This window comes from Harpia harpyja, chromosome 11 (assembly GCF_026419915.1).
Source record: "Harpia harpyja isolate bHarHar1 chromosome 11, bHarHar1 primary haplotype, whole genome shotgun sequence".
Taxonomy (NCBI): domain Eukaryota; kingdom Metazoa; phylum Chordata; class Aves; order Accipitriformes; family Accipitridae; genus Harpia; species Harpia harpyja.
Window position 1 is genome coordinate 10,245,526 of NC_068950.1, and position 26,994 is coordinate 10,272,519.

General features: G+C 47.7%; 2 protein-coding genes and 1 long non-coding RNA gene across 3 annotated transcripts in view; 1 reads left to right on the forward strand and 2 right to left on the reverse strand.

The window, feature by feature from the left end:
• Positions 1-18,420, forward strand: part of ABL2 (ABL proto-oncogene 2, non-receptor tyrosine kinase) — a 50,041-nt gene extending 31,621 nt beyond the window's left edge. The window contains exons 2-11 of the mRNA XM_052801043.1: positions 1,749-1,919; positions 2,695-2,990; positions 3,657-3,929; positions 4,698-4,782; positions 6,484-6,661; positions 7,305-7,489; positions 7,787-7,939; positions 9,449-9,538; positions 10,799-10,972; positions 11,619-18,420. Of these exons, the coding sequence (XP_052657003.1) occupies positions 1,749-1,919; positions 2,695-2,990; positions 3,657-3,929; positions 4,698-4,782; positions 6,484-6,661; positions 7,305-7,489; positions 7,787-7,939; positions 9,449-9,538; positions 10,799-10,972; positions 11,619-13,315 (3,302 nt within the window). The 3' untranslated portion in view covers positions 13,316-18,420. The remainder of the gene's footprint in view (positions 1-1,748; positions 1,920-2,694; positions 2,991-3,656; positions 3,930-4,697; positions 4,783-6,483; positions 6,662-7,304; positions 7,490-7,786; positions 7,940-9,448; positions 9,539-10,798; positions 10,973-11,618) is intronic.
• Positions 3,803-10,784, reverse strand: LOC128147869 (uncharacterized). The gene is made up of 3 exons (XR_008237119.1): positions 10,305-10,784; positions 6,029-6,132; positions 3,803-3,912 (listed from the first exon to the last, which is right to left on the reverse strand). It is a non-coding gene; the product is annotated as an uncharacterized LOC128147869 (long non-coding RNA).
• Positions 18,421-18,555: 135 nt separating the features above from the next.
• On the reverse strand, positions 18,556-25,901 carry TOR3A (torsin family 3 member A). Its single transcript, XM_052801044.1, has 6 exons — positions 25,628-25,901; positions 25,101-25,214; positions 24,101-24,366; positions 23,262-23,437; positions 20,944-21,068; positions 18,556-20,781 (listed from the first exon to the last, which is right to left on the reverse strand). Exons 1-6 carry the CDS (start codon positions 25,899-25,901, stop codon positions 20,531-20,533), a joined length of 1,206 nt encoding a protein of 401 aa, XP_052657004.1. The 3' UTR covers positions 18,556-20,530.
• Positions 25,902-26,994: the final 1,093 nt, after the last annotated feature.

The following is a 26,994-nucleotide window of genomic DNA, read 5'->3' on the forward strand; positions in this document are numbered from 1 at the left end:
GTGACATTTTGGTAGCTTAATCTCTAGTCACTTCTGTTCTTGCTAGGAGAACCTTGATAGAGGGCTACTTTGGCAAGGCTCAGGAGGTAGGTTATTAAGTAAATGCAAGATGAGCAGGTTATGCAAGCAGTATAACTCTGAATAATTACCAGAAATGCAGTCAAAAGCCACTTAGCTATGTGTTTAAAAACAAAATGGAACAAACCTCAACCACTTACTTTCTCATGTACCTACAATACAGTCAAAAAATTGCATGTAGATGCTGGGAAACCCTCTAAGTCCTTGTTTTCCAGGCTTGAGCTCTGTCCTGTGACACAGATTTGGCATGTGTTTGCCTATTACTTGGCACAGGCCTTTTCCTGTTTTGTGTCTTGCTGACTTCCCAGTTTTCCCATCCTGTATTGCATTTGAGCTCTTTGTTCTCTTTTAAAGCACCTTATAGACTAGCTCTTGTTCATGAATGTAAATCTCATGGGAGTTCGGGGAAGGGGGTGGTCACATGCGCATGTTCTCTGGCAGTGCTCTGCTTAAAAACATCCTGAGCCTGACTTCTCAGCCCCTCGGAAATGGGCCAAAGCAATGATTGTAAAGCAAAGAAAGCCTCAAATTTTTGAAAGAGGATTTTTTATGTTTAATGCATTTAATGAAATCTCTTTGCAGCGTACATTTCCGTAAGTTCAACAAGAGAATTTGGAAATGTATACTGGGACAGGAACTTAGGGCAGTTGTACCATCAGAGAAAATATTTGCATCTTTACACCTTCATATTTTTTTTGCCCTCTTGAGCAGCCCACAGGTATGAAACCACATCATCGCTCTTTCTCTTGTCTTAATATTGAAATTTATTCTGCTACACATTCCTGGAAAACCTCTCTATGGGTTAGAAAGCCAGTGATGGTCTTGGCATAGCACTACCATGAAGTGTTCAGACAGTTTTGCTTTTTACTACAGTTACTTCCAAAACCCTGCGTATTTAGATTGTTTTTCATCGTCACAGGAACTGCAGGGACTTTTTCCTTTTGTCCATAAAGCAGGTCTGATTCCTCCCTCCACTGCCTTGTACTGTCAAGTTTGCATCAGTTGTCCTTTGAAACAGCAAAACAGAACTGCCTGGGTATTCAGAAACACTGCTGCTAAATACCTAGCATCACCCTTACTGCTTTCTGTTCCTGTCAGTTTTTGACTTCTTACTTACACAGTCTTGAATTGTATTACAAATCACCATTATTCCTGCTAATACTGAATCAGTTACTGTCCCAACCTATAGATCTCATTTGTGTCATAATTCAGTCTGTCCTACCTGTATTTGTAATGTCGGTTTCAGATCCAGGCTGTCTACTTCAGCCACAGAAACAATAAAGACATAAAACATAACATTTCAGTGTTGAAAGGTTTCCTTCGCTACTTCGCATAATAAAGAAAAAGCACTTTTAATCTCACCCATTTTTTTATCTATGAATGCTTAAATACTTTCAAATAGGGGTGTATATAAATAGAAGTATATATAATATTATAAATATTAAATAGAAATTTTATATACATAGCTTGCTACTTGGTATATAGGCAGTTAATCACCTTCTCCAGCCCCTGTTAGAAGTAACCTATAGAATGAAGAGTCAGCAAAGTGGGGATTGAAAACCACTAATCTAAGATGTACAGACATGGTGCTCCCTTTCCATAAAGAGCACATTTTGATCTTTTTATGATTGTACCCAAAGCAATTATTTCCTCTCCTGCTCTTTCTTCAGAGGCCCTGCACCGCCCCTATGGTTGCGATGTTGAACCCCAGGCACTGAATGAAGCCATCAGATGGAGCTCCAAGGAGAACCTGCTTGGAGCCACTGAGAGCGATCCCAATCTCTTTGTTGCACTTTACGATTTTGTAGCAAGCGGTGACAACACGCTCAGCATCACCAAAGGTAAGGCTGTGAACTGCAGACCAGCTACTAGGTTGAAAACTTAGCAACAGAAAATAGAAAGCAGAATCCTTCCCTGGATAGGAATAGAAATGAGTGCAGTTAGAGAAGATTATTCTCTAAACTGATGATTATAAGCAGACGGTCTCTCTCTCACTTGTGCTGGAGAGACACCTGCCGGGTGGTCCTCCTAGTACAGATACAGGTTTGTGTAACACTGCCCAACAGTCTACCCCAGCTATGGTTGTTCCCGTTCTAGGCTCCTCAAATCACTGGCCTTGTGAGACACCTCTTTTAGGGGAGGGCAGAGGAAAACTGTTACATTATTAACGATAACAGAATTCAGCACTTTCAACTGGGGCAAAATCAAGAATTAAGAATTTCACAGAGATTTCCTGTTTCTGTTCAGTACGTGTATCAGAATATGACCTGCTGCAGAGCTGTTTTAAATCACATGCCACTTAAGACTTCAAGAAAGAGACAAACCTCATCCCTCCAAGAAAAAAAAGTCTTTCTAGTCTAAAAAGCTGGACTACAGGAAGCTTTTTGAGTTCATCAATCACACTGCAGTAAATTAGGGAACAGTATTATCGGTATTCTGTCTGAAACTTTACTTCATAAATACTTTATATATAGCAGTTTAGTTATAAGATCACTGCTGCAGATTTTTATTGTTAAGCTACAAACTCAGGCTTAGTCAGCTGATGATGAGTTTCTCCCTTAATGAGACCCAATAGATTGCACTGTGCTTATTTTGCTTTTTTGTTTCTGGTCGTAGGTGAGAAGTTGCGAGTCCTGGGTTACAACCAGAATGGTGAATGGAGTGAGGTACGTTCGAAGAATGGGCAGGGCTGGGTACCAAGCAACTACATCACACCAGTGAACAGCCTGGAAAAGCATTCATGGTACCATGGGCCAGTGTCACGCAGTGCAGCAGAGTATCTGTTGAGCAGTCTCATCAATGGCAGCTTCCTGGTTCGTGAAAGCGAGAGCAGCCCAGGACAGCTATCCATCTCGCTCAGGTACGAAGGACGTGTTTACCACTACAGGATCAATACCACCTCAGATGGAAAGGTAAGGATCTCCAGATAATGCTGCGGGGAGAGGAAATAAAGATATTAATGAAGAGATGGTACAGAATCTCAAGGTGCAGACTGTTAAGAGAGGGGTGTATGTGAGAGCAAACTGGTCCACTTGTTGATTAATATGAAAAAAGAACACGTATGCCAAGAGTTTGGTGGTAACTCACTGAACACCGCTTTGGAAGAAGTGCAGATGGTGCTTATCCTGGCTGAAAGCAGCTGGGGAGCAAAGCAGTTGGGGTTTGATGTGCTATCTTTTTATTGATCCGCTTAAAACAAGCAGAGCTCTGGTAAGTCAGCAGTTTTGATCAGCATTTTGAAACCTTGATCAAATAGCAGTACGATGTATTGAGAGATGCAGAAACAGACCTTGTGCTTTTCTACAAGAACTCCAGTTTCTAGTCCTGTAAAGCACAAGGCAGGAGACAGCACTGCTCTCAAGTGATAGCTTATACCTAGCTGCCTTCTGCAGGTAAAAATCCCACAGATTGATATTCATTTGCCCAACAACATGAGAACAAATACTCTAAAGTGTGGTTCCCTTACCTTTTTTTTTTTTTTTTGTAAACCTGCTAGAATGTTTTTACTGTACCTGTTTTCCAGTGTTACTGAAAGCTTCCAGCTGCCTTTAAGTAGATTCCCGTTTCATTCGTAACAGGTATATGTGACAGCAGAAAGCCGTTTCAGCACACTAGCAGAGCTAGTGCACCATCACTCAACAGTAGCAGATGGACTGGTGACAACTTTGCATTACCCAGCACCGAAGTGCAATAAACCTACTGTCTATGGAGTGTCCCCCATCCATGACAAGTGGGAGATGGAGCGGACTGATATCACCATGAAGCACAAACTTGGGGGAGGGCAGTATGGCGAGGTGTACGTTGGTGTCTGGAAGAAATACAATCTCACGGTTGCTGTGAAAACGTTAAAGGTGAGTTTTCAGATTGTTATGCACTGTTCATTTGGTCACCATTTATGATAAGGGTAAGGAAATTGTAACGTTCTCAGTTATACCTCCTAATGATACGAATATCAGAAAATGGAGTGTGCTGATCTGCATAAAATCCATGCTTGAGAGTAGCTTTGCAGAACAAAGTCAGCTTATCAAACTTACACCAGTGCACGTGGCTTGGAAATAATTTGTAACTTCAGCCCAGCAAGCTCCTGCAGTCAGATCTGTAGAAATGATTACCAGGTCCACTTCTCTTTCCTCAGAAGGGCTGTGGAAGCTTTAAGGAATCAAAGGTGTTGGAAATACCTTCTACCACCTTTCCCCTACTCCTGGAAAAATTCCACTTCTCCATTTATTTTTTTCAGAGCCTTCTGTTTGTTTCAACATTAACAGCTACAGTTCTACGTACCCCCTAAGTAAGGGAGCTTTCAAGCTTAATTTTTGTAGCTAGGCAGGGGAACTAAGTCAGTGATCCTGAGAGTCTTCCTTTCACCAGCCACAACTGCTTTGGTAGCCACAATAGCTACCAAACAAGAAAGCCTAGCACTTTCTGGGTACTGCAGATCTATTACTTGGCCATGCTGCAGCCCAGCTTTTCAGGGGTGTTATATTTTGCTTTGGTAAAAGCCAAAACAGCAGAATGGAGATAAGGATGCCATCATTTATATTCAGCTCAGATAAATGGTGTTAAGCAGACCTTGGTCATGAAGATAAATTTTCCCTTCTTTTGCCTCTCTGTTTATCTAGGAAGATACCATGGAGGTGGAAGAGTTCTTGAAAGAAGCTGCTGTGATGAAGGAGATCAAGCACCCAAATCTAGTGCAGTTGTTAGGTTAGTGAAATTCCTTGCTCTTTCTGTTCTTACTTGAGCTTCTACCAAAATGAAATCTGTCTTGTTTAAAAGTAGTGGCAGATTTTCTGTATTTATATAACTTTTTGAATCAGGTCAGGCTATAGGGTGGTATTTTTGACAGCTTACTCCTTTATGTAGTACTGGAGCTAAGAGACACTAATTTTAAATAAAATATCAGATACAGTCACTTACATTAGTAGACATCTTTGCTGTTGAGGCATGACTATGCATTATATAAAAGTCTGCAATATCAGCCTCCTGTTAGTTTATACCCTTGGCCTTAGGTATGCTCCAGGGTTTAGTTATCAGGGTCAGATTCCTTTTCTGCTGTGTTAAATCAGATTTTAAAAACTATTTTCTGTGACTTATTTTTCTGATAGAACAAAATTATAAGAAAATTCAAAGTGAAAGAAAAAAATTATATTGGAAGCACAACAAATACTGTTCTTCATGCTTCTCAAATCAGAGACATTTATAGAAAAAGCTGCACTAAATAGAAAAATCAGTCCATAATTAAGCAGAAGACAACCAGATTGCTGCTGTTGTAAGGGACCCTGTGTATCACCAAATAAGTACATGAGATCAAGGCAGTGGAGATGCAAGTCAGATCAAACAGCACATGAATGGAAGAAATCTGCAGGCTTTACAGCTTGGCTGTGCCCTGTTTGTCTCGCTAACAAATGCATGATATGATGATCACTATTAAATAGTCTGCATAGCTGTTAATTCTACATGTACAAAGATTCTTAAGGAGACAGCCTAAACCCTTACTAGTGTTTAATTGCCTCTGGATTTTTGCTGCTTTCAGGAGCAAAGCTGTCAAGCCAAGCCTAGGATGAAAGGAGAAATGTGAAGAATGTGAAGGCTTTTAATAATGGCAACTATTCTGTACCCATTTAAAAAATGGGCACAGATGAGGTGTCTGCCCAGCCCTGTCTGGTTCCAGGAGTAGAGACTAAAAGATTTCTCATCAGAGAGATGCATTTTTGCTTTTTCTGATGCACAGTGTAGTTGTGGTTTACTCCTGTATGTGTGTAACGGTATGACCAGGCATTCAGCAGTGCTGCAGTGGGAGTTCACAGAGATTTGACATGAGTATCCTGTTGCCCTCCTCCTCTGCTAATACATACTTTGTTCATAATTGCAATGACTGTAGGAAGTAGTCATCTGAGGAATGTGTGAGAATGCTGCTTTAGGAGCAGGTCCCACCATGCTGGTCACTTACCCAGCTAGTACACATGGGAGTGCTTCACATTACTCTGTAGTGACATTTCAGTCTGGAAATCTTGCCAGTTGACAGGTACCTACTTCCAGTTGGCCACTCTTTAGCTTTATGAAGGAAGAGAGGGGAAGAAAAGCAAATCATATGTGTTCAAAATAACTCCTATTTCATTCTGTAACACTCCAAAGAACAGAATTACTCCTTCCTGTATATTATATAGAAATAGCAGTGCTTTGATAGACATGTTTCTCTCTATCCATAAAGTGGATGGACAGATAAATAGACAGAAGCACTGCAGTTGGGCTGCGTTGATCTGGGTCTTGTAAACGGAAGCCTTCACTTTTCAGAGAAACACTCATCAGTACAAAATGCGACAAATGGATATTAAATTAGGAATAGTGGTAAGCTAGGGAAGAAAGGGAAGCTTTATTCACATGCTCCCTCCTCCTCGCTGCTAGGTGTATGTACCCTGGAGCCACCCTTTTACATTGTGACAGAATACATGCCGTATGGGAACCTGCTTGACTATTTACGGGAATGCAACCGGGAGGAAGTGAGTGCTGTTGTGCTACTCTACATGGCCACTCAGATCTCCTCTGCTATGGAGTACCTAGAGAAGAAGAACTTCATTCACAGGTGGGTAAAGTCACATTGAGCTAGTACAGTTTCGGATTGCAGTGATAAACAGGCCACCAGCATGGTGGCCCAGGAATTCCTCCTCTTGGGGAGGTTTCTTCCAGAGTTAGGTTTCACACTGGCTTATCCATCGGCTGTTTTGCTTTCAATACTGTCTTGCAATACCTTCTCCCAGTGACCTTCATAGCAGACTTACAACCTTGTGCACGACCGCCTGACAGCTACGAAAGTTGGTGTTGTCCTGTTCTTATGTACCACCTATGTGCAAGACATTGTCAACCCCAAGTCCTATTTTAATCCAGTTGGATAAAGCAGTGCCACAGAGCTGTTACCAGTGTGTGATGAGCTGCTGATCTCATCCTATTCTCAGGAAACATAAAGTTCTCATCGTAACACCTATCATTACTGGAAATTTAATAGAATTTAAAGAATCAACCCTAATCCTGACTTACCATATTGCTCCAACAACAAGTCCACTCAATTTTTGACACTGTTCAGAGCAAAGCTCACATTGCCTTTACCTGTTGTATAAAGAGAGTGCTTCCCGACTCAGAAGAGAGGGACAGGCTATGCAACCACAAGACTGTATTCAGAAGCCCTGCTTTTGCTCCAGTAAAGGAGTGTGCTTTTTTCTTTTGTACAGAGACCTGGCAGCACGGAACTGCTTAGTTGGAGAAAATCATGTGGTGAAGGTGGCTGACTTTGGTTTAAGTCGACTTATGACTGGAGATACCTACACAGCTCATGCTGGAGCCAAGTTCCCAATCAAATGGACGGCTCCTGAGAGCCTGGCCTATAACACCTTTTCAATCAAATCAGATGTGTGGGGTAAGAAAACTCCACTTCAGTTTTCTTTTCTTTTTCATTTTGTTTTTCTTTGCCAGCCTAGACAGTGACTTGTTTTCTGGCCTGGGCAGAAACATGTGGGGAGGAGACAGTCTTAAGCCAGGCCACAACTTCATGAATCGATAGCATTTTTAGCAGGTAATGTCTTCACCTAGACTGGCCTGAAACATCTGCAAGAGAATGATACTGCCTCAAGCTGCAGTAAAGGCCACAATGTAATGAGCAACATGAGAGGAGGGCAGACTTATGACCAGGAATTTTGTTTTCCTCCTTTTGCAGCCTTTGGGGTGCTATTATGGGAAATTGCTACCTATGGGATGTCACCATACCCAGGCATTGACCTCTCTCAGGTGTATGATCTGCTGGAAAAGGGCTATCGGATGGAACAACCGGAGGGGTGCCCTCCAAAGGTTTATGAACTGATGAGGGCATGTGAGTATCTTCTTCCAATTTGGGGGACAAAGCCTGGGAGGGATGGGAGAAATTTGTAGTTAACTCTGAAGTCCTTGCTTCTTATGTGCCATTTTGTTACCTAATGTGGCAAAGGCCCCATCACCTGAGACGTACCTGCTTACTGATGCAAAATGAGTCTGGTCTCTACGGAACAAGAATTCACTCTCAAAAACTGTCATCCCACAGTACAGCTAGATAGCACTTTGTGGCAAATTGTACTGGTATTTTGTCAGTAGGACTCTTACTATGGAATCACCAAAGTAGAAGGAAATTTAGTTCTCTGCAAACACAACACCTGTGCAGGAGACATGTAGTTGACAAGGTTGCACAAAATGCATCCTCCAAGCACGTCGTGAAAAGCTCCCTAATGCTCCATAACAAATTGAAAATCTACTAATAAAAGGCCAAAAGATACAGTGTGCTACAGGAAGACCAACAGAGCTTAAGAGCATTGCTAATCTCCTTCAGTCCCACAAGAGTAGAGAATACATTGGGCAAAAAGGTGAAGATCCTAGGGAGAAAACCAGGCCATGCTGTTGAGTAAGGTAAGCAGCTCTGAGCAGAGAGACCCTGTCAGTGTGACCAGGGTGGGAAGAGACTCCTTGGTGCTAACTCAGGCAATCTGTGTGGCCCTCAATGTACAAGACAGACAAACCAGGGCTTAAGAGGCCATTCTACAGCCTGTCTCCAGCAATGCCTGATCCCCAGCATGTCAAAGAAAGTCAGGGTGAACTTCGGCTATGAAATAAAGAAGCTGGGTAATGATGAAAGATACTGCTTCAAAAAACTTTCAGGAAGCTCACAAAAGCCCAAAATCAGGGAATTCATATGATATTAACGCAACCCAAAATGAACAGAATGCCAGTCACTTCCCAGACCCTACGGTGGTATCAACAGATAGCGCTTCCAGAATACATTCCCTTAGTGCAGATTTCTAACTACAGAAATTACACTTTTTGTCATGATACCCTTTTATAACTTTCCAAGCTCCATCTTAGATCAATGCAGTCTCTTCCTCTTTCCCCCACAGGGTGCATACGTTCTCCTTTTGGAAGGCTCTGTCTGAATTTTAGTATTAAGAGCATGTGAGCAGAATGTTGCCTGGAGCTTTGCACACACAGTTATCTGTGACTGGGCTAGATGTGTCTGCTCCAAACAGCCAGGGTAGCAAACATGGAATTCTCCTTTGCCCAAAAAATTCAGAAAGAGGGACAGGGAGATCAGAAAAAGCTGTGGAGTTGGCAGAGGGCTGGGGTTTTTAGAGTTGGTTCCTTCCTCTCAAGATCTGGTTGTTAGGATATGGTAGGGTGACTTACTGCTGCTATGAATTAATAGCTGTGAATGACTGTAAAGCCGGTTAAATAGTAGGAGATCAGAGTCTGACTGCAGCTGAGAAAGCTTAGGTATTTTCTGTCTCCTGGGACAGAATAAAAATTTACCTCCTACCCATTTAGGCACTGAGGCTTACTCTGCTTTCTTGCATTGCAGGCTGGAAGTGGAACCCACCAGACCGACCTTCCTTTGCTGAGACCCACCAGGCTTTTGAAACCATGTTCCATGACTCGAGCATCTCAGAGGGTGAGAGCCCCTGTTGCTTTATTTCTGAAACAGTACTGGAGATTATCCCTCAGAGTGCTATGTCTTATGGACAAGCCCTTAAAGCTCATCTGCTAGCAGTGGAGGTTGTGATGAAGCTTCATCCCTTACTTAATTTCTTAACCATAAGTGGATAAATACATTCTCTCACTTGCTGCACAAATACTGCATAAACTTTAGACATATACCAGTGCAGGGGACAGTATAGTTTCATTTGAGCAGTAAGATGCCAAAGAGTTAATTTAAAGAATATTGTCTCCTCTATTAGAGGAAGCCTCTTGTTTCCCAGACTGAAGAATAAGGAATAGTGAGTGATGCTGAGAGAGAGAGGAAGATGTATGCATATCGCCGTCCTTTGCTGACTGCAGCAATTAGGTCATGAAATATTATTCTACCAGCCTTCATTTTTAAAAAGTGTGCCTTAATCTTAGGATTTTCTACTTAGCTACTTCTAGGAGCGAATCTGTGCAACTCAACTCTCAAGTATAATCAACTAGGAGGTAAATACTGGTGAGAAGTGTGATACTAGACAGCAGACAAGGAGAAATGTCTGAGCATCTTTTAAATTTTTAAATTATATATGAAACTGATCCATCCACTACCCTACTATAGAAAAAACACACCAGATTGAATTCTGCCAGGGAGGATCTATAATAGGGACATCAAGTGGCCCACACAATTGCCAACCTCAGTGTGGCCAGGTGGTTGTGGGCTTTTTTCTGGGTTTTTTTTTTTTTTCAACCCATACCTTACGGTGATGTTGAGAAGGAAACATGCAGTCTTCATTTCTAATAGGGAGGTGCAGTGCTTTGCTTCAAGCAAAGCAGCTTAGATCCAAATCCAGAGAGGACACAACTTTTGGGGGATCCCAGGAGCATCAACAGGAGGTACCTTAATTAAAAACAGAGGCAAATGCATTCAGTGCTGGCTTTAGCTCTTGAGCAACCCTTAACCCAGTAGAGAACTAGAGTCATACTAGACCTCTTGTGCAGATCCTACCACTGTTTTGGGGGTTTTTTGCTGAATTTATAAAGAGGTAAATGAGTTTGAAAGCATTATGAAAAACATCTTACCCTGAATACCTCTAGACTTGAGCAAAAACTAAATCCATGAACTATGTATTTCTCAGTCATGTATCTCTTCTTGCCAGTCTGGGTTTGCAGTGAAGACCCAGATTTTCTTTTTCTCTTCCTCTGCTGGTCTCTGTTCCAATTATTCCCATTTTGGTTTTTTTCCTTACAGAGGTAGCAGAGGAGCTTGGAAGAACAGCCTCCTCCTCATCTATAGTTCCTTACTTGCCCCGGTTACCCATGCTTCCCTCCAAGACTAGAACACTGAAGAAACAGGCAGAGAACAAGGAGAACATTGAAGGAACACAAGATACTGTGGAGCACTCAGCTTCCAGCTCAGCACCAGGTATGGGCACTGGGACAGTGGCAGTGAGGCCACATGTTCTGGGATAGGCTTGCTGCTGATGTAAATTGCCAGAGAAACAGAAGACGACAGAACAATGTGACATGGGAAGGTGCTTTGCACTGCTATGTCATTAGGGTTGTTGGCCACCTCAGCAGCCCAATTATTCACTAGCAAACAGAAAACACTGCAGCTTGTTCAATGTTCTTTTAGTAAATCCCATTGTATTTTTTTCTTTTAAGTTTAGTTTTGCTGCTTTTTTTAAATGACAGCTTCAAAACTAAAGTTGACAATGCAACAAGACATTTTCTTTTATACTTGCGGTATTTGGGGGAGGAGGAAAAAAACTACAGGAAGGAAATAAGAAACTGGAAGAAAAGAGCAACTTCACTTTCTCCTGAACTCTCTCCTAAGTGGCCTCCTCAGTATAGACAACAGACAAGTCACGTGTGCAGAAGTGGGAAAAAAGTTTAAAAAAAAAAAAAATCATACCAGCCTCACACAAAAGTAGAAGTGCTAACTTCCTCTCTCAATCTCTCTCTGCAGAACCTGGGCAGCTAAGTACACCAGGCCCATAAAGCCCACTACAGGATAGGGAGGTGGAAATGGAAAATGATTTTGCAGATTCACACTTCTTTCTTCTGTCTAGGTTTTATCAGAAGCACACAGTCAACAAGTGGGTCTCCCGCACTGCCTCGCAAGCAGAGGGACAAGTCACCTAGCAGCCTGTTGGAGGATGCCAAAGAGACCACTTTCACCAGGGACAGAAAAGGTGGCTTCTTCAGCTCCTTTATGAAGAAGAGGAATGCTCCCACACCTCCCAAGCGCAGCAGTTCCTTCCGGGAGATGGAGAATCAGCCCCATAAGAAATACGAGCTGACGGGTAACTTTTCATCTGTTGCTTCCTTGCAGCATGCGGATGGGTTCTCTTTTGCTCCCACGCAGCAGGACGCAAACCTGGCGCCACCCAAGTGCTATGGCGGGGGCTTTGTGCAGAGGACCTTCTACAACGATGATGGCACTGGTACCAGCAGCGGTGGGGGTGTAAGCACTGGTGGTGGGTGGTCAGGCATCACTGGTTTCTTTACACCACGCTTGATTAAAAAGACACTGGGTTTACGAGCAGGAAAACCCACTGGCAATGAAGAAGCTTCAAAGCCTTTTCCAAGGTCAAACTCTACATCTTCCATGTCCTCAGGGCTTCCAGAGCAGGATAGGATGGCAATGACCCTTCCCAGAAATTCCCAGAGATCAAAAATCCAGCTGGAACGGACAGTGTCCACCTCCTCTCAGCCCGATGAGAGCACGGGGAGGGCCAATGACCTGCTTCCCAAAAGGTTTGAAGAAGGCCCTGCTTTGACCAGAGAGAGACCAAAAGCAAAACTCTTGCCGAGGGGTGCCACAGCACTCCCTTTCCGAACCCCCTCCGGATCAGAAGAAAAGGAGGGTCCAGGGCTAGCAGCAGCTCCTAAGAGCAAAGAAAAAAACAGTGGCCCACGGCAAGGGGTCCTTGAGGATGGCGAGAGACCAGGGTGGTCATCTCCAGTAAAAGCTGCAGCAATACTTCCAACCACTCATAACCACAAAGTGCCAGTCCTAATCTCACCCACTCTAAAACACACTCCAGCAGATGTGCAGCTCATTGGCACAGACTCTCAGGGTAATAAATTTAAGCTCTTATCTGAGCATCAGGTCACTTCTTCCGGCGACAGGGACCGGCCCAGACGGGTAAAACCAAAGTGTGCTCCACCTCCACCACCAGTGATGAGGCTCCTACAGCCAGCTGCCTGCTCAGATGCAGCAGAAGAGCTGAGCAATGTGGCGGGAGCGCAGCATGGACTGGAATCAAGCGAAGGGAGTAAGAAGGCAGCAGCAGCAGCAGCAGCACCTGTTGGTGGAAAATCTGGGAGGCCCGTGATGCCTCCACCTCAAGTGCCTCTGTCATCGTCTTCCACCTCCCCAGTGAAAATGGCCAATGGCACGGCTGGCGCAAAAGTAGCACTAAGAAAGACCAAACAGGCAGCTGAGAAAATCTCCGCAGACAAAATCAGCAAGGAAGCACTGCTGGAGTGCGCGGATCTTCTCTCCAGTGCCATCGCCGAGCCGACACCAAACAGCCAGCTGGTGGACACAGGGCACCAGTTGTTGGATTACTGCTCAGGCTATGTGGACTGCATCCCACATACACGCAACAAATTTGCCTTCCGGGAAGCGGTGAGCAAACTGGAACTCAGCCTGCAGGAGCTGCAGGTGTCCTCAACAGCTGCTAGCGTCCCTGGGGCAAACCCCGTCCTTAATAACTTATTGTCATGTGTTCAAGAAATCAGCGATGTGGTGCAAAGGTAGCTACTGTCAATCTGGGTAAGAGAAATACACACGGGGAGGGGGGAAATGACTTTTTTTCTGTACTGATGCTTTCAAAAGGAAAGACTGATACTTGAGTATGTGAAGTACCTCAGATCACTGAGTTCTCACGTTTACAGGTTCATCTCAAAAAATGGGGATGGAGAGGGTAGAGTAAAGCTGTAAGGGGCAGAACATCAAGTATTTGTCCCTACCTAGTCAGGCTGATCTGCTTGGTATAGCAAGGGAAGTTCCTTGCTCCTCCCTTGGAGAGGCAGGAGAATCGATGGCAGGAGAATCGATGGCAGGTTCTCGCTCTGGGAAGGATGGTTTGATGTGTGATAGCTGGTGTACTGGAGTGGCTGCCGGCCACTCGGCTGTACAGATCCTCCCCTGTCTGCACTAACACATGCTTTGGCCTCCTGACAAGGCAGAGGAAAGACACTGGGGCTCCGTTGGTACCAAGTGCCGAGCAGTCTGTGCTGGAGTAGCTCTGAAGGGGGAGGTTGCGTGCGGTTGGGGGAAGGTCTAATGCACTGACAGTATTCAGAGCTGCTGGAGGTGGATGCACTAGCCCAGATGGCTTACTTCCACAGTGCTGTTGCTGCTGTAATGAGAACTGCAAAATTAGTTAATATATGAAACTATCCCTTTTCCCTCCTGTCCACCTCATCCACCACATGTTCTCATCTTTGTTGTATCAGAAGTGTCAGGGATGCTGGGCAGACTTACCACTGGAATACCCCTTCCCTACCACACAGCCTTCACTCAGTTGATACCTATTTCTAGTGGTCTAGCACAGGTGCTGCTTGATGGTCATTTGTGAGTAGTTTGGGGCTCTTGCACAACTTGCCAGTGTTGTTGTTGGGGTGGGTGAGTGGTTTGTTGTTTTGGGGGGGTTTTTATTAAGCTCTAGATTGTTTTTAAATTGTTACCAGGTTGATTCCCCAATTTGGTTTCATCACCTTGAGGACCCATGGTAGGTAAGGCAGAGCCTCCGCCACCCCTGGCTGTTCTCCACATTCCTTTAGCAGTCATAGTGCTGCAGGGCCAGCTGGAGAGCCAGAAAGTACAGCCTGGCCTGCACACTCACTGCTGCAGGATTCCCTGGACCTGTCCCTGCTCTTGGTGTAACACTAACACTTCACACTGACGGCTTCCTGGGATTTGCTCTAGTACTTAGCGGTCTCTCAGGCTTTCGGCTTTCCTGCATATGAAGACGACTAGGTACGTCAGCACACAGGGGAACCACAGCCATCTTTTTTTATTTATTCTTGTATTTTAAAGGCTAGACCAGAATCTCATGCTGGGGCGTAGGGAACATACACATAAACTGTGCACTCCTCTGCCTGAGACGTGACAACAAACAAACAGAGAGCTCCCACTGGGTTATGGTCTCTGGTGTCTGATGCTTACTGACAATCCCAGAATGAAACCAGTTGTGTGGTTGAAGTTGTCTTCCTTGGTCCTAGTGCTGTTTGTAGACTGTTGTGGCCTCAAAAAGCCGGTCTTCTGTGTATACGCACAATCCCGGAGATGTAAATGTACTGGCAAGTAGGAAGACCTCAACTAACAGTTGATTTGCGAGAGGAAGAAAACAGGCCCAATACCTGGCTCCAAATACACGTTACTCTGCATGCTGCTGCTCACTTCACACTATTGGTGATGATAGAGGATCTCGCTTGCTTTGCACCTTAAATCTTTTATTTTTGGCTAAAATGCTTTTTTAACTTCTTGTTTTTAAAGTGTGACTGTGCTGCTTTTAGTTTGAGCATTTAGAGTTGAGCTGGGACACAGGTGAGAATTTAGAAGATGGGCACTACCATTGCTGTCTAGCAGCATTGCCCTCTTGGTGCTTGGAAGTAGGCTGGGCTGTCTCAGTGAGTGTTCCTGTTTTTTCCATGGAGCATAGTGAGACAGGAGCCTGAAATGTCTTTAGAAATGGGCTGGCGTCTGAGAATCCTCATTTTATTACTGGTCTGTGGTAAACAAAGTTGTGTCATGATGCATGAATGCACACCAGTGGAGCAGTATGTGAGGTAAAATGGACCATGTGAGCTTCACTGTCCAAGTGAAATGGGGGGGTGGGGAGAAAAAACCAAAGCAACCCCTCCATGCCAGCTGACAGGCATTAAAGTGAATTAATTATTCCTACAAGTCGGTTTTACTCCAGTGAGCTGGTACCTAAGTAAGTGGGGACAAATGAAAGTACAGCACGGGTTACTCATCCTGACTTAGTAGTACTGCTGTCTAGCTCTGCAGTAGGATCTTCAGCTTGCCCAGGCTCTCCTGCAGCCCTCAGGTCAGCAGGAGGCTCTGCCGGGACTCTTTCACAGCAACGCTCAGCCGTAAGGCAGAGTACCAAACTGTTATCTTGTAGACTTTACTGAGGGCTTTTGTGGTTTACCTTATCTCTTTCAGTCGTCTTTATTGAAGGTGTGTGTTGCTGCACACCAAACTAACTGCCTTTGGAAAAGGTGACCTGCAAAGGGAAGGCTTGTGGTATTGCTTCACATGGCCTTTCAAACAATCAAAAGGATTTAAAAGGTATGGGAGCTTTCTTTGGGGCAGAAGGGCAGGTCATTTGCCCTGGCAGACAATCGCGTGGTTTCATCATTGTACTACGCCTCAGCCTAGGACAAACAGACTGAAACTGAAGTGATTCTTAGGGGAAGGGTATTTTAAACAGGAAATTTTAAGGCTGTTTGTTAGTCCAGTTCTGAAGAGTGTTTTGAAAGAAAGAAGCCTTTTTTCCCTGAATGCCAGTCTTTCAGAAAAGCTCCACCAAAAGTGATAGAATAGCAAACAATTCCTGGACTTTCTAACTACTAAAACTCCCCTCTTTCAGCCCTTTCTGCCCCAATCAAGGACTGGTTCCTCTGGAGGAACCAGGGACTTCTGGAGGTCATCTGGTCCAACTCCCCTGCTCAAGCAGGGCCATCTAGAGCTGCCTGCCCAGGACCATGTCCAGATGGCTTTTGAGTATCTCCAAGGATGGAGACTCCACAACCTCCATGGGCAACAGAGAAGCCCATTCAGTTCTGATCCCTCCTGTGGTGGAAAAACACAGAACAGTGCAATTTGGGGATTTGCCTGTCATCACTCCTACGGAGAGTGTTTTCTCTGCTCTCATCTGTTATTTTACATCAGGTTGGAAGAAGGTGACAGAGGTAGTGCTGGCTTGACACTAGGGTGGTTGTTTTTTTCCCCTAAATAGGAGGCTGCAGAATTGCTGCTGCTTCTGCTGCCCAACAGTGTTTTATTCCCAAACTGGAATTCTGCCCTTCCCTCTGGCAGGACAGTAACAGGATGATATCTGGGAAAGCTGGTTCTGCTGTAAATCACCATTCAGTTGGTGTTCCTTCCACAGCCACTCTCCTAAAATTGTTACTGTTCCTTCTCCCTTTTGCTAAGGTTTGGCTTTCTGTTCAGCCTTAAAGGTCTTTACTGTAGCAGCTTCTCTGCTTTTAGCCTTGCACAGTATGTTCAAAGTAACGTAAGGATGGTGGAGCCCCATTATTTGTCCCAGTGAAGAGCACTTCTTGCTCCACTGTTTAGGGTAGGGGACAAGGCATAAACTCCTGTTGTGTTTCCTTTCCTCACCCCTGTCAGAAGGCCTTGTGGGGTAAGGATGCAATTGCAGCTGGGCTCTCGCACTAGTATGGGCTAAAATTTGAAGTAGTCATCTGTGCAACAGGGGATGGGATCACGTAGGGCCTGGTAATGCCAAGCACAAAGCATGTGCTCACATGAGTGAGTTGATGTGGGGCACTTTCTCTTCCTAGCTACTGTGGGGAATTAGCCGACTCACAGGTGCAATTCTCTTTTCTTCCTGCACTGTACACTCTTTTTAACCCCAGATGTGGTGCACTCAGCTGTCTGACTGGCAGCACTTCGATTTAATCATATTCATCATTAGTGTGGACAGGGGTGAAGCTGAATTAAGAGTCTGGGTCTTGGGACTGCATCAAATTTAGCCGCTGGGAAAGTGGAATTGAATGGAGTGGTGTTGCTGATGCAGAGCAGCAGAACGCAGTGGGGAAGGGGGGGGGCTGTGCATTCCCATCCTCCTCACACAGAACACTTCTCCTGAGCACCACTGGCCTTGTGTCAGCAAGACACAAACACATGCATGTTGACATCTCGTCAGGTGTGCTTATGCAAGAGTTTTATGGCACACCGCTCTCTGCAGGCAGCAGGAACTAAACCCCACAGTGTGGGGCAATAGCTGCACCAAAACTGCTGCATTAACAGAGCAGTCCCACCCTAAGAGGCAGCAGGTGTGTGAGCAGGTAGGATGGTTTACGCTGCAGAGTCAGAGAGTAGAGAAATCCAGACCCTGATGTCTGTACCGCTTACCTAAGGCAGGCTTCCCCAGCAGCTGAGGCGCTTCGCTTTTTGCTTGTCAGTCCTCTTGGGCATCAGCAGCTGTGACAAGCAGTAATGAATCCAGATCTTTTTTGCAAACATAACAGGCTGCTGTTTTATCTTTAAAACACTCAACCCAGCCCTGCTGCTCATCAGTAGCTGGCAGGAAAACCGAAGGGTAGTGACTATGGCATGCTCAGAAACCTCCCACTTCAATGCCAGTGGCATCATCTAGCACGGATGGGCACTGGGGGTGCACTCCAGTTGCCTGTAGCGCAGAACAAAACCTTCAGCCTGGTCCCTGGTGGTAGGAAATAAGATGTTATGGGACACGTGAGTTCTTTATAATACCTACATGATAAGAAATGTCTGTACCAAAGGAGGTCATTCTTCCAAATGTGTCTGTTGCACACAGGAGATAAAGCCCAATCAGCTCGGCACGCTGTTTGTATCAGTAGTGAACTCATTGAGGGCAGGAATGGATTAAAATGAAACACGTTAATCACCAATCACTCTACCAGTGTTGTCAACTGTTTCTGTTTTTAATTGTTATTGTAATATATTTTGGTTGTTTTTCTAATTTAATTCTCTCACTATCGTCTGACTGTGAACTGCGAACAGTGTTAAACTTGATGTAAATAAGGCCCTTTGAAGGGCCTCTTTGCCTGTCGTTCCACAAAGTTTTGCCAATTTGCATTTTGTTTTAAATAAAGGTTGCAATATTTTATTGGCAAAAAACACTTGAATATATGCTTCTTTTTTTTTTTTCTTAAGGAATATTTGAAGCTGCTCAGTACTAACCTGAAGTTTGTTATTTTGGGTAGAAAAGATTATTATAAACCTGTTAAAAAAAGAAATAATTTAATTCTGCCAGATTGCAAAGAAAAAGCAGTATCTTTATTTATGCCTTTAAAATCAAACTTAATGTTGCCATGGAGTGGTCAGAGGGAGTGGGGTTGCATAATCAAATGCTCACTTAATTCTGAAACATACGCATGTGATCTGGCAGAGCGCATGGTCTTGCATCATCAGTTTTACAGTTGCCCTCATTAGTAACACCATCATCTCCTTAATCAGTAACAGAGTAAGAACAGCTTAACATGCCAACTTCATACCAGCCCCGCACTGGTGAAATGGCTGACAAAGGGACTCCCTTCCACTCCAAGCAGCATCATTCTAACCTGGACAGCTGAAGATTCTTTTCTATTTAAAAAAAAAAATCATACCTTATCCTGGCTTATACAATCTTCTAAGCAACTAACCTTCAACTAACTAACAACTTAACTTTCTGCCCAGGTTATAAAACACAACCTGAGTTGAGTCCTGTGGGGCTGCATCCTCCCTTCCCCAGCTGACTTCCCCAGGAGCATCTCCCTGTGACATGTCCCAGGCTGAAGCTTTAGGCTTGACACTTGCGATTAAGAGATTAACCAAGCCTCAGAAACACCTCGTAACAGTGCATGCTGGCACAGGCCTTAAGGTCCAATCTGGAGACAACAGGTAAGTTTAACGTTGCATCAGTTGAGCAGTAAGAAAGCAGCTAGCTTGCCTTCCTGCCTTGGACTATGAAGCCTCGTTAGATAACAGAGCCAGCATGCCCAGAGGGAAACACAAACTCAAAAGTCTGCAGGACTAGTAAGCATGTCTGGTCAATCTTTTCCCAGAGGTCATGCTGCTCATCACTGGCACCGCAACAAGGTTCAAAGCTTAAAATAGATCAAAGGTCTGCACATGAGGTGTCCAGGGAGCTAAGCCTTGTCCTTGGCATGTGCTGTTTCACCTCATCGCCCCAGCCCAGCTGTGTTGGAGGGGAGTTTTGACCTAGAGGTCAAAGTGATTCTCCCGTAACACTGTTGAAATTTTTTGGTCCTGCTGTAACATACTTATCACCTGGCAAGTACCCAGACAGCAAACAGCCCCTTAGTGTAGTAATGCTGATACCAGCCAAAAAACCACAGCGTGCAACATACTGAAAAGAAAAAAAAAAAACAAACCCACAAACACAAGCTTACTGCATCCCTGAAAACCCGAATTCAATTGCAGCCTGTTCCTTCAGCCACCATGCTCCTCAACCGCCCTTTACCCTTGAAAAGGGAGTTAGTCTCCCCTTTTTCATTTTGCAGTGAAGCAAACAGGCTCTTCACCAAACTGCTTAGAAAAATTTCAGCAGAAGTTCACCTCATCCCTGAAGCTGCTTCCATACAACGAAAGACTCCCAACGAGAGAGGGACACTCCAAAGCGAGAGGCTATGGATTTGACATCTCCAGAGGAGATTATTCAGTCGTTTTCTCTACGGAAGGGCCTCACTGCACAAACTGTGATCCCGGCATGCGCGTCCCTGAGCAGCAGACGCCTTGTGAGTGCAGGAGAGCAATAGAGAAAAAAAAACTCAGCTCCAGCAAAACAGTTCTGTGCAATCTTCTAAAGTGACAGAGAAAATGGGGGACAGGGATGAAGACGTGGCTTCTGCTGGACTGTCTCAACAGGACCAGTCTGTCCAAGGCCTTCATCACACACTAACAAACCAAGGACTTGGACATCCCTGCTCACGTCAAACAAAGCACCTGCCAGCATAAACAAATCACTACTGCAGGCTACTACCTGCTAAAAGAAGGGACTTAAAAAACACTGGACAGACTTCAAAATGCAGCCAAGCACAGGCTGTCCCCGTGTCCCAGGAGTGAGGGTGTGCCTCCTTCCCTGCAAACAGCCCTCGGAGTAACAAGGGGTTAAGTTTCTGTCTCTGTGCAAGTGCATGGCTGGGTAATCTGTTTGCCTGACCTTGTGCAAGGAGAGCAGCTCCTAGTGTGCAGAACCACCTTCACCAGTGGTGTAGTCCCATCTGGTGTTCAGGGAAGGAAGTAATTGATGCGCTGGGATACAGATTTGCAGCCCTGTGCAGAGAAAAGCTTCTCTTCCGTGGGGACAAACACCATCATCCCAGCCACCTCATCAAGGGCTGCCTCGGTGTACGGAAGTCCACGGGCCAGGAAAGCGTCCCGTGCACAGAGCTTCACATGGTGGTACTCCAGGGGCAGGAACGGCACGAAGAAATCAATGAGGTTCTCTTCAAGGAGGTGGCTGCGGGCATAACCATTCTCTGTAGCAAAATGCAAGGTGACAAAAACTTCAGAAGCTCCACCTGAGAGCTGTCATCCCTCTGTGAGGCAAGGCTTATCTCTCCGAGGGGGCTGTCTTGGCTTATACAGCCATACGTGGCTTATACAGCATACAGCATCCTGCAAGCGAGCCCGGCTCTTACCTTCAGGCTCCTGCAGCTCTAGCCGCAGCCGCTGCTCCAGGAACTCCATGGAGATCTCCTCCCGCACCCGGCCAGCTCGCCAGAAGTCCAGGGCTACCTCATTGATGGTGTTGCCACCGAGATTGCTGTGGACACGGAAGAGAAGTCATTCAACCGTGTCCCCAGAGATGAACTGCTGAGAGTTGCCAGCAACCTCCCCTCCAGACAGGCCTCAGGAACTCTGTTAGCAATGAAGGATTTGCTGTGTAGGATCAGCATCTGAAATATTTGCAGATAGAGGAACCAGCTTTCGTCCCAAAGAGCCCCTTTCTATAAGCATCTTTACAGCTATCTTCCATCTTGCCAGCTCAGACCCTGGGGCAACTCCTTTCTCTCCCAGAGTGGGACCAGGAGCCAGCAGAATCCTCCATCTCCATCAGTCCCCTGTCCTGGCTGGGATGCCATCGACCTTGCAGGTGACACTTGGCTCCACACCAAACTCCCAGAAGCCACCACTGAAAGTCCAAGTGAGAGGGCAGAGCACATGGCAGGAGTCCCACTAGAAGTAAAGGTCCCAGGGCAGGGATTCAAATGGCAGCCCAGGACTTGGCAAAGCATCCCCTGCCCGAGGGACAAAGCAGTGCAGTTACCACGTGAGGACTCCTCTGGACACCCACTGTGGGGACAGCTCTGCGGTGGGGGACATGGGTCCTGGCAGTCACTAAGGCTCCCAGGGCAGCCCCTCAGAAAGCAGTTCAAGGCCAGGCAGCCCCCCAGTGCTGGTGAGAGGTTTGCAACAGCCTCAGACAACAGCCCCCAGCCCCAAGTGCCCTGCCACCAGTGAGCTGGCCATACTGGGAACCAGCTGGCTGCAGAGCTTGTGTAGGTGGGAGGCAGAGAGGCACTGGGAGACACCAATCTTGCACCCATCTTTCCTCTTGTGTCAGAGGCTCTGGACCCATTCCCCAAATGGAGGGAAAGCAAAATTAAAAAGCCACCACTGTTCCCCTTCCCACCCACCTCCCCCCCCCCCACCTTCTTAGGCAGGGCAACAGCTTGTATCGGTCTTGCTCCCACCCAGACCGCAGGAGAAACAGTCCCTTCTGACTGGGGACACCCCATTCCCCGAACCTGGCCAAAACTGCAGGACCAGGCCAGTGTCCAAAGGAGCCCTGGGGCAGAGCCAGCCCTCCTACAACAGGTCTGTCTCACACTGCCAGCAGGTATGACGAAACCCCCCCAGGATTACACACTGCCGCAGTTTAAGGCACCCTGCTCCCCTCTGCTTGGTAGCACGAAGGGGCTAACATGTCATCCTGCATGGCTTGCCAGGTAGGACACAAGGTCAGGTCAGCTCAGTGCAGCCAGCAGCACATCCACCCTGCCCCGAGCAATAAGGGAGAATCTGCCCCCTCCACCACAGCTCCTGCCAGAGGTCCACGCAGGTAGGACTGAAATGTGGTCAGCTCTGCAAGCACTGGGCACATATACAGGTGCATACAGAGGCAAAGAAACTTCCCTAGGGAACCCCCAAGCTGGGAGATTAGAACACTCGCCTGGATGGTGGGAGATGGAGAACAAATCTCTGCCTGCCTCCAGCCTGTCGGAACACCTCTTGCCAGAGCCAAGCTGAAGGTTGTAACTCCTAAATTGAAGGGGGCCAAGGTGCTTGTCTCTCCTTGGCATTTCTCACTGGCTACTTCAGGCATGTGCCTACCTCACATCTCAGTTTTAAGATGTCCTACTTCTCCCTCCAGATGCATCCCACCTAGGCTTGGGTCAGCAACAGCACTGGGGTGTGCACATGCCAAAGTCCTTTCTCCCTTCGGATGGGAAAAGAACCGACTAAACCACAGGATGAGGCGATGCCAGGACCAGCCCTCACAGCACAGCAGACCAATGGCACCTCAGCCTGCAGCCACGGCCAGGCAGTGGGAACTCCCCACCTCCCACTCCCAACTAACAGTGCCACGTTGCACAAGAACTTCCCACCAAGACCTGCAGCCCTAGCTTTGCTCCCTGGAGTACGGGATCTCCTGGCTCAGCTGTGCAGGGTGATACCACACTAGCTCCGACTCCCAGTGGTTCCTTGTCTCAAAGCCTAGACACTGGCCCAGGTGTCCCAGCTAAGCTGGACCTCAGCTCCTCCTGCAAATGCCCCGTACCCAGGGAGGATGCCCAGCATCAATAAGCAAAACTGACCATGGAGGCAACCACCTCTTGGAGGAGTTGGACATCTCTTCCCGCCCCCCCCGCAGCCTGAGCATCTCATATCACACACCTCGGGATAGATTCCATCACTTTGTTCCTCCCCATCCCTTTGGGGGCCCAGAAATCACCTGAGGAAGAGGAAGATGGATTTCCGGTGATCCACCTGGCCCTCGTTGTTATGGTGAGCCATGAAGGGCTTGATGGCATCCAGGAGGCTGAAATGAAGTTTCTCTGCTTCATCGAAGATGAACAGGGACTGCTTACACAGCTGCACAGTCTCGCTTATCTGCTTCTTCAGCTGAGCCTGCAGAGCAGCAGCGAGGAGTGTGAGAAGCCCAGCAGCAGTCACTGCCACCAGATCATTGTGCAGGGGCTGAGCCTGGATGCTGGGGGTTAACCCTGGCTGGCAGTTAAGGACCACACAGCCGCTTGCTTGGTCCACCCAGCGGGACAGGGTAGAGAACAGGAAGAGCAAAAGCAAGGAAATGAGTGAGTCAAGATAAAGGTAGTTTAATAAGTGAAGGAAGGAGGAAAAAGAAAGAAAATCAAAGCAAGTGATGCAAAGGCAACCACTCACACCTACCACAAATAGACTGATGCCCAGCCAGTCCCGGAGCAATGGCTTCCTAGCCCCAAACCCCCTCCCCTCAGTTTTTATTGCTGAGCACAACGGTAAATAGCATGGAATATCCCTTTGGTCAGTTGGGGCCAGCTGTTTGGTGTCCCCCCTCCCAACTTCTTGCGCACCCCCAACCTACTGATTGCGGGGGCAGAGTGGGAGAAGGAGAGAGCCTTGAGGCTGTGCAAGCACTGCTCAGCAGTAGCCAAAACACCGTTGTGTTATCAACACTATTTTACTCACAAATCCAAAACACAGCACCATATGGGCTGCTGTGAAGAAAATGAAATCCATCCCAGCCAGACCCAGTACACTGGACCATGGCAACACCGTGTTGTCGGTTCTCACCTTGTATGAGTCCACGTACTTGTGATGGGGGAAGTGGAAGAGCGAGATGAACACCCTGACACACTCGCTCTTCAGCCCATCCCGGTACAGGTGACTGGCCACCATCCGAGCCACAAAGTTCTTGCCTGTGCCGGACCAGCCGTGGAAGGAGAGGACGAGAGCCTTCTCTGGCTGTGGGCTCTGCAGGAACCCTTGCACTGCCCGGATGACGACTTCTTTGGCCAAGTGCTGCCCATGGAGCTGCCCATTGAGGTCTGCTTCTAGCCCTGCAGGAAAGAGAGCAAGAGCTCAGCTTTAACTTGCAAGCCCAGCTTGCAAGGGAAATAAGAGGAGAAAATGTGGTAAGGCACTAAGCCCACACAGCCCTGCTGATGGGGCTGCCTGTCTGAGAGGAGGCTGAAGCGGCATTAAAGTCACAGGATCAATGAGACAGGCTGCCTGTACCCTGCCTGCATCAGCCACTGACCGCAAAAAGACACAGATCTTCCACTGACTCCTTTTGCCCTTTGGGAAGCGGAGGAATTTGATGACCGCAGAGAGGACTGAAGCCCAAAGGCCCCGGTGAGCTCCAAGCAGAAGGTATGGATACCAGAAGTCTCAGGGCCAGCAGAATGCAATGACACCCGCGCAGGACTTACACGCAGGTCTTGGTGTACCCTCCCGACCTGGGCCAGTCTGGATCCCACTGCGTATGCCTGGGAGCTACCGCATGAAGGCAGGGCTCGTGGCAAACTGGAGCAGATATGCTGTACGGTAAGGAACAAACTCTTTTGCAGTCTCAGAACCACAAATGAATAATGGGAAACAGGACTTAGCTCGGCACCTCGCCCTCCCACCCACCCAGCACCCTGCTCAGAACTGCCCTTTACTTGCATCACTTGCTAAAATACATTTTCTTAAAAAGAAAAAAACCCCACAAACAAACAACAAAAGAGACAACACGGAAAGGCAGCAGAGACAAGCACTGCTTGGGGTCTCCCAAGTACAGCACAGCACCTACCTGTGATATTGTTGACTATCCTGCAGTCTCCTGTCTTGCAGCACTTGCCAAAGCTGCAGTACCAGGCAGAGAGGATCTCCAGGTAATCCTGGCCCACCACAGGCAAGCTCCAGCCTGGAAGAGGCAACGGTCTGAGCAGAGAGGTGCCAGCAAGTCCCGTTTTTGCATTTTGTGTGGATGCTCAGCTGAGCCTGGTTAATGTCAGCCCTCCTCCCAGGTGCAAGGACTCTGACACCGTCCTGCCAGGCAGCTAGGGCTGTGGGGAGGGGGAATAAGCACGTAACGGACAGCAGCTGGCTCAAGTGGGCACGGAGAGCCACAGCAGGTGCCAGGATGCTCCGCTCACCGACACAGATGTTTGTGGCAACCCGGGATACACTGAGTAAGGAGGGAGATGCCCAGGGCAGTAACCCTTGGCATGCACAGGAGCTGGGGGCAGGGACGCCTGTGCTGGGGGAAGCAGGGTGTTTGGACCCGTTGCTGTTTCGGGGGCACGGGAGAGGGAGAGAAAGGAGGAAAGCGCTTACCTGGACTGGCACCGGACTCCTCCTCCTCTTCGCAGCCCTCCTGCCACACCTTGCACGCCAGGTACTGCCAATACTGCTTGGAGAGAGCACCCACGGCTCCCAAGTGCTGCTTCGCAGCTTCGTACCTCGTCCTGCCCCACGGTCCCCCCTCCGCCACGGGGCCCTGCTCCTCTTCCCAGGCCCCCCGCGGCGGCGGCCCTCGGCTCCCCAGGCCCCCCGACTCCCCCAGCAGCAGCAGCAGGAGGCAGCGGGCCGGGAGCCCGCCCTGGCCCATGGCGGTGGGTCGGGGAACCCCCGCCGGGATGGGAGCAGACCCTGCCCGGGCTCTGCGGGGTGTCCGCAGGCTCCCGGCCTCCCTTAAGCCGCCGCAGCCGTGACCTCACTTCCTGCCTGCCTGCAACGGGAGTCGCTGCGGAGCAGCTGTGCGGCGGCGTCACTGCCGTGCCAGGCGCGGCCTCGCTCCCAGCGCTCCCGCGGACGGAGGCTCCGCCGCGCTCGGCGGGCCTCCCGCCAGCGCTACGCTGCAAAACCCGGCCCCGCTCCCGGCAGGAGGCACCGGGTACCCCTCCGGTCTCTGTTCTGCACAAAACTTGGACCCCGTCCTCTCCCCAGGTCCTGCCGACCCTCGCTGGGAGGGAGGCGAGCGGCTTCTCTCGGCCGGGAGATGCCCCAGGGAACTTCCACAGAGCTGCGCCGCCGCAGCCCTCCCTGCTGCAGCACCAGCAACAAACGCCCCGGGAAGGCAACTGCTCTGGTTTTTAAGCAGCCCAGCGGCTCAGCTGAAGTTTCGCTGCCGCAAACGCGAGAGGTGTTGGCAGTTGTCGTTCATCAGGGTCACTTCCAAGGGGGCGCAAAAATAACGGGCATAGACAAGGGAGCGGGAGGCAGTGGACGAGTCAGAGCGGCAATGCAGGGAGCCGCGCTGTGCTGCCCGGGGTGTATTCGCTGCCTGCTGTGCCATAAGTTCAGTTTAGCAATTAGAACAAAGGTCTAGGACGAACGCTTTTGTTGCTGGCTCTGGGACGGGCTTGCTGTGTGACACTGGATGCGTGTCGTTCCTCATCGACCCCGGGAAGTGCTGCCGTTCACATCAGCGCATCTTCGTACACCAGTACATCCAAACACTAAGGCAGGTAGGGTGGGCTCCGCTCAAGCAGCCAGGAAAAAAAAAAAAAAAGTTTCAGATCAGCACAGAACCACCATGAAATCACGTACGACAACTGAGGTACAACTCATTACCACCACTAAGCTCACCACCGACAACCAGCTTTCTCCAACAAGCTGTAAACCCCCTCCCGTAGAGGGAAGCAGCAAGTGTGGTCGTTAGGGCTGGCTGCCCGTGCTTTGGCAGGAGATACTAGGATCCC

Bases quoted from the DNA above. Each gene is read 5' to 3' on its own strand.
- TOR3A (XM_052801044.1), bottom strand. From the start codon at position 25,901: ATGGGCCAGGGCGGGCTCCCGGCCCGCTGCCTCCTGCTGCTGCTGCTG. The intron at 24,367-25,100 runs GTAGGTGCTGTG...TCTTTCCTGCAG, and splicing joins GATAGTCAACAATATCACAG to GGCTAGAAGCAGACCTCAAT. The intron at 21,069-23,261 runs GTGATTTCTGGG...CCGTGTCCACAG, and splicing joins TCCATCTTCCTCTTCCTCAG to CAATCTCGGTGGCAACACCA.